Genomic DNA, 6,667 nt, shown 5'->3' on the forward strand with positions numbered 1-6,667 from the left:
ATACAGAGATCTGGTATGATCAGATGAGTCATGCATTCGAAGGGAGGCAAGACAGAGCCTAAGTAAATACCTTTTACAGCTTAACTATGAGGACACATCTCGACGCAGTGGGAATTGCAAGCTTTAGTTTCAGTCCTACAAATTCAGTCCTACAAATCAAGACTAACTAAATAATTGCAGTAACAGATTACTGTGTTGCTCACCTCTGCACTGGACAGCCCTAACAATGCAGTTGCAACTCGAACGCTACTGCTCTGCAGAGTCCCTGTGATCTTTCTTCTTTCATATTCCATAGTTGACATCCGCTGTTGTGCAGCAATGGCCAGAGCCCTCTCTCTTGACTCATTGATCAATGGAATCCTCAGATTTTCTTCAAGAATCTGACCAAGACCGCATTTCAAATATAAAACTGACCCTACCGCACTTGGACCTGTTAAATTAAAACAGACAAAAAAAACCCAGCACATTTGTCAGCTGCTAGTGTAACTGCATAGAGTATTTAAAATCTCCAGTCTCCAAAGAAGAGCCAGAATACAAAATTCCTTTGATGTTTAGTTACATGCTATTACTCTAGTACACGCTATTTAGTCCAGTAATACTTTTTTATTTTTAATCATAATGGGGAAATAAAAAATTAACATAGACTGAAATCCAAACCAGAAATTGCTTTTGATACTTAATTAAAAAATCCCAGACTTTAGTGTTACTACTGTTATGACGGTAAAGAAAGTTTAAAATAGTCTTTCTGCTAACAGCACAACACAGCCACTCTTTTACCCCTCTAGATGATGTTGCATCCCCTCCAAAAGAAGCCACCAGCTATTATTCCAATTAACAGCAGCACTGTTTCTGAAATAGGACTGACAGCAGTTTGTCACTGGCTCTTTGAAGACAAAAGCATTGGATTGCCTGTCAAATCACAACGCTGTATACAAAACTCGTGGTTTAAAACTAGAACAATTCTAGGTAAAGGTGACTTTTCCTGGTTCATCTGGCTACAACCTATATTCTGAACTAGAAAAGAAGAGACTGTTGAAAACAAGACAAGAAAGTTGAAGAAGATAGCCAACAAACCAGCTGCGGTTCTGAAGAGAATGGACTGGACAACATTAAAAGAAATATCTGATAGTTACACTGTAACATCTTTCTTACTCTTCAGTATAAGCAACTGTTTTTACCAGATGTATTTAATTAATTTTAACAAAAATGCATGGGAAGTAAAGAATATTTGCAAAAGAAAATTGTTTGCTCTATTTTACTGTTCTCCCTTCTATTCACTTTACCTTCTAAAGTACTGCTAACATGCAAAACATTTGGACTATCCATTGGAAGCAGTCCTGAAGGCAAAGGTATATCACCTGTTCCCTCTATCAGGTATACAAATTCTCCAATCTGAAACACAAGAACATATACATCAGAAAGCAATTCATGCAGAACAGAAGGCAAAATATTAAAACTAAAGCCAATGATGTCCTAATAATATTTAAGATCTGACTTCAGAAATAATTTACATATTCAGGAGACCCAATATTTTAAAACTATGTTTAAATAAAAGAAAATGATCATTTCAAAGCCTGCTATGATAATAAAGTGCCTTTAATTGAGAATATTAAATCTGAAAAGTCAAGAAATTTCAACTAGTTGAATGCGTTCCAACTCCTCATATAACTTAACTGAATGAGGATATCCTGACTCATTAATACAGCAATAGAGTGAATTCTAATTATGTGCTATAGCTACATATAATTTAAACCTATTCACGAGCTTACTTCATTGCTCCTTACTGTTAAGAACCTTTTTTAAAAATTGTTTACAGTAATTTTGAGCCAGTGACATTTCTCTAGAAAGTAAAACAGTGCAGAAGTCAAGGCAGGTTAGCATCCTGTACAAATTCTCCATTAAAAAGAAATAAAATTAAGAAATCTTAATTATTTCCTCAAAAATAACACAAAACCTACAGAAGTTTGAAAGTAAATATAAACATGACCTAGAACAAAGGAAGATAGCAATTTGTCATAGAGGAAAGGATAAATTAATTAGCAGAGAAATAACACTTTGAGTCACAGATGAAATGAAAAAAATAAGGTGCAAATGAAAGCAGAAAAGTATTTTTTTAAAAAAGAAAACTCACTAAAAGTACTTCAGATTATAAAGGTCACAACCAGAACATCCCAAAGCTAAAAGATATCTAAATTAGGTACCTATATATCTACCTGAACTAGGCAGGAGATTTAGTAGATATATTACTATTGCTTTGATAGCTTCTTTTTGTTTACCACAAATTTGGACAACTTTAATTTCTACTGATTGCAACTTAAAGGATAAAATGCTGCTGCAACAACTGATATAATTTGCACAGAAGGGCATCTTTTTATTTCCATAAACCACATTCCGTAAAACTCTGCCCTAAAAATGCATATTCTGTCATTTATTCTTCATTCCAGATACAAAGGAAATAATTTATTTACGTAATTTAGTCTATCTGCCAACCAATGCAATGTTTTCCCCTTTAATATCGGTCAATAACATAAGACAAGCCTGCTTTTTATTTTACCTTTATTCATAGTTTTGTTAGATATTTATGTTAAGGCTGAAATCACAGCAACTATGTTTCTGACCCAGCAGAAGGAAAGATATTCAACTTTGATGGCATTTTCTCCCCTTCCTTGACTCAAGAGTTCAGACAGATCTTCCTTGAGAAGGATTCAAGAAACCTACAGCAAAACTGGTTGCCCACACACAAACTAATAGCCACTATCCTGGGAATCAATTTAAACAGGAATTATGCCTGTTTGACAGAGCGATTTGGCTCCATAAGGACCATTAACAAGCTCACAGCTTATATAACTAATTTCACAAAAGTACTGGTTGCTAGGATGCCGCTCTACTATCAATTACTTTTCTTGTCATTGCTGACATTGATATGCTTATAGGTAGGAACAAACTTCCCCATTTCCTTCTTTGCTTTGAAGAATTCTTGCTTTTTGATCTCCATAGAATGCAGATCTTGTTTTCTTTCTGCTGAGGTTTTTCCCAATGCTTTGGAACAGAATAGGTATTTTACTGTATTTCGAGAGTTCAGCTAGTATCCCTACAGATTTAATGCTTTATATTTCCATTTTCCATTAGATGCAAACAGGATAGCATCAATGTTTTGTAGGGTTTACTGTTAATAAAAATAGTTAATAAAATAGCTGTTGAACTACCATTAGCTATTTATCTAACCCCATTGCTAACCGATATTTCAAAAGAATGTATAGCTACTAGGAATTTACAGCTCTCCATGCAGGTCAGTAATTAAGAACAACAGACAGTAAAGTGTTCTCTTAATAAACCATTTCATTTTATATTAGACATTTAGCTTTGAAAGTCTGGACCGACACTCTTAAGTTATGACTTAAAAAATTGTTATCATCAAAATCATGGGTTGTTCACATTTAAATTAGCACCCAGAAACAAAGATATAGAGAAAAAGCAACCCAGTTACATTAACCAATATCTAATTTCTTCTCTGAAAAGTTCTATGCTAAAAATTTGAAGAATGTCAGTTTCACTTTTTCTTAAAAAATAAAGCAATATTGAAACAATATTGAGAAATGTTATAAACAACTTGTGTTGTCATTTCAAACCTTAGAAAAGTTAACATACTTTTTAATAAAAACATATTTCAAAACAATTTAAGCAACATACTTGAGTAGGCCAACAAACTTGAGTCAGTGTATCTTCTTGCTTTTATTCCAGATATATAGTTGATGCAACGACAGATAGGAGTCCTAGTCAGATTCAAGTCTAACTAACGATCTGAATTTTAATAACTTCTTCATTGATTGTAATGAAGAAGCAGTCTTACTCCAATTACTATTTTGGTCCATTTGTCAAAAAGAGTAGGAAAGGTAGGTAGGAAGAAATTACAGAAATGCTAAATTAAATTATTTATTAGATTATATACAGCACAAATCCATATTTAAATGATACAAGTCTCATCATTGTATGAAGTCATTTGATCGTTATACAGCATGGTAGCTACACTTGTTTGTCAATTAGATAATGGTATGATTGAAATACTGCAGCCATATACACAATATTTAAGCAAGCCAATTTCTTCCTGTGCCATTACTATCTAAAATCATGCTAGCTGTCTTGCAGTTTCATCTTTCAATCCTTCCCTAGAAGATTTACCACATTTTCTTACAAACAATACAATTATGTGGATGGGACTTAGTTTTCCTAACATGAGGTGCTACATGTCAAAAAGTTGTTCAGCCTGGAGAAGAGAAGGCTCTGAGACCTTAGAGCAGCCTTCCTGTACCTAAAGGGGCCGACAAGAAAGTTGGGGAGGGACTTTTGACAAGGGCATGGAGTGACAGGACAAGGGGCAATGGCTTTAAACTGGAAGAGGGAAGATTTAGATTAGATATGAGGAAGAAATTCTTCCCTATGAGGGTGGTGAGGCAGTGGAACAGGTTGCCCAGAGAAGTTGTGGATGCCCCATTCCTAGAAGTGTTCAAGGCCAGGCTGGATGGGACTTTGAGCAACCTGGTCTGGTGGAAAGTGTCCCTGCCCATGGCAGAGGGGGTTGGAACTAGGTGAGATTTAAGATCCCTTCCAACCCAAACCATTCTATGATTCTATGATTTCATATAATTCTAATTATGTGGAGAAAAAAGGGCAGTAAACTTTGGTTTAAATTTCTTAGTTGAAGCCTGTAATCTTATGTAAATCTCTGACCAACTTCTTAAGCAATATTTTCCTCCATGAACTATAGGAATAATGTATTTTAACCAAAAAAATGACAAAAAAAAATTGACTTCCAAAAGTTAGCACATAGATCACTTCTTTGTAATTGCACATGTGCAAAAACATTACCTTAAAATATGTACATAACCAATTTGTATATTCATTTGCCCTATTCACACATAATTGGCAAACATATTCTGATTCTTAACTGACTAGGCTATCACGTGAAAACCACTCACAGAACATACTTTCTATTCTTACCAGTTCATTAACCAAGATGACAGTGCAGTAACGTTTTTCCAGATTAAAGGGAAGGAAGTGAATATCTAAAGCTGCAGAACTTCTCCCTTCCAAGGACAATTTCTCCGTTGGACTGAAGAACTCATGCAGGAGGCTAGATTGGTCAGCTGTTAAAATAAGTTTAAATGGTTGTTTAGATACGACAGCACAGGTTGTAAAATAATGTAGCTTCCTGAGTTTAAATATAAGGATACTGCATACACCCCTCTGTACTAATCAGTATTTAAGGCAGACTTGTAACCAGTAGTCGCTATTTGGAGTTACAGTTGTGTAAATGTGCTCCAATATTGTATGCTGTATTATTTAAATACATTTTGCTAACTACTTGTGTTCTTATTCCGTGCACTTAAAAAAATCAGGGGAAAACAGACAGTTCTCATCATTATAAACTCTTTAAGAATGTACAGCCTATAAGCAAATGACTACTTCTGCCAGAAAGAAGAGTACAGTTAACTACTATTTAAACAAACAATCTTGCTCTCAGTAGCAGTAACTAAGTTATACTATAATCTGAAATCCTCCAGAATGGACAAAAACTAAAACTGCAAGCGTGCTTTCTTCACGTTTCTTTCACAAAAGCATTGTGCTAAGAAAGTGCTTTCCTCATAAGACACTAAGAACCTTAGGGCTGAATTTGGTAGAGTCGCTCTACTTTCTCACTGAGTGTTTTTCATCTACTAAGCATATTTTGATATTGCAAATTATCTTAGAACCAAGTTTTCATTCAAGCTTGGCTGGTTAGCTTTCTAGGAAGTTCAGCAGACTTAAGAATAGAAGTGAAAGTGAAGGCAACAGAAATGAGTGAAGATCATGTAAGAAACCTATGCTAAACTCTGGCCAATTAAATAGAACTGATTCACCCCTCAAAATCACCAAGAACCAAGCTGAAGAAAGGCATAGCCACCACCCACCTTTTATCTCCATAGTCCAAATTGTTTTTTAAACAATAAAAATACAAATTTCCCAATATTCATGCTTTAACTAACAGGTAAATTTGATATGAATTTGATGTTTCTAAAGCCTCCATAAACAATGACCAAAAAAAGGGAAAAAAAAACAAAACCAAAAAACCCAAAAGACACCAATAGAACTGAAGTCCCATTTTTACCCTTCCATCAAATAGGGTAAGGCAGCCCTAACAGCAAATAATTTTTGACTAAATAAGGCACTGACTCCCAAACTTGTCTCCCATTCAAGTGTTTTTCATTCAAAGTATGTCAAACTGTGGAGCAGACTGAATTAGTCTTGTGAGAGCCCTCCCTTCTTACTTTCTTTCTGGATTCTGTGAAATTAAAAAAAAAAAGTAATCACCAAATAAGTAACAGTTAATAAATAATTTAGAATTTTTTGGCAGTTTTCTTCCTTTTTATTATGGCTGCTCCAAAAGAAAAGAATATTCCTAGTTCCTATTGCTCTCCACTTAGGACTCTTGACCCTTAATAGTACATGTTCTCTTAGGTCAGGGTGTAAAACACATATGGAAGACTCTTGTTTAGGTTTTGCTCGCTATGTTATTGAGAGAATGAAGGGGAATTACTCTCAAAGCAGAAATGCACTTCTACAAGAAATGAAAACATTATTTTGTTTCTAAAGACCTAAAATGCCATCAAAAATGTCTCTGTAGCTCCAA

At 34.7% G+C, this 6,667-nt stretch overlaps 1 protein-coding gene across 1 annotated transcript in view; it reads right to left on the reverse strand.

The window, feature by feature from the left end:
* LOC104164754 overlaps positions 1 to 5,961 on the reverse strand; it is a gene marked incomplete at its 3' end in the record, with an annotated part of 36,092 nt that extends 30,131 nt beyond the window's left edge. The window contains exons 1-4 of the mRNA XM_009704193.1: positions 5,949 to 5,961; positions 4,999 to 5,144; positions 1,284 to 1,392; positions 204 to 430 (exon numbers count right to left, since the gene is read on the reverse strand). Of these exons, the coding sequence (XP_009702495.1) occupies positions 204 to 430; positions 1,284 to 1,392; positions 4,999 to 5,144; positions 5,949 to 5,961 (495 nt within the window). The remainder of the gene's footprint in view (positions 1 to 203; positions 431 to 1,283; positions 1,393 to 4,998; positions 5,145 to 5,948) is intronic.
* Between the last annotated feature and the right edge of the window lie 706 nt (positions 5,962 to 6,667).

The sequence above is a fragment of the Cariama cristata genome, unplaced genomic scaffold, assembly GCF_000690535.1.
Source record: "Cariama cristata isolate BGI_N322 unplaced genomic scaffold, ASM69053v1 scaffold1517, whole genome shotgun sequence".
Taxonomy (NCBI): Eukaryota; Metazoa; Chordata; class Aves; order Cariamiformes; family Cariamidae; genus Cariama; species Cariama cristata.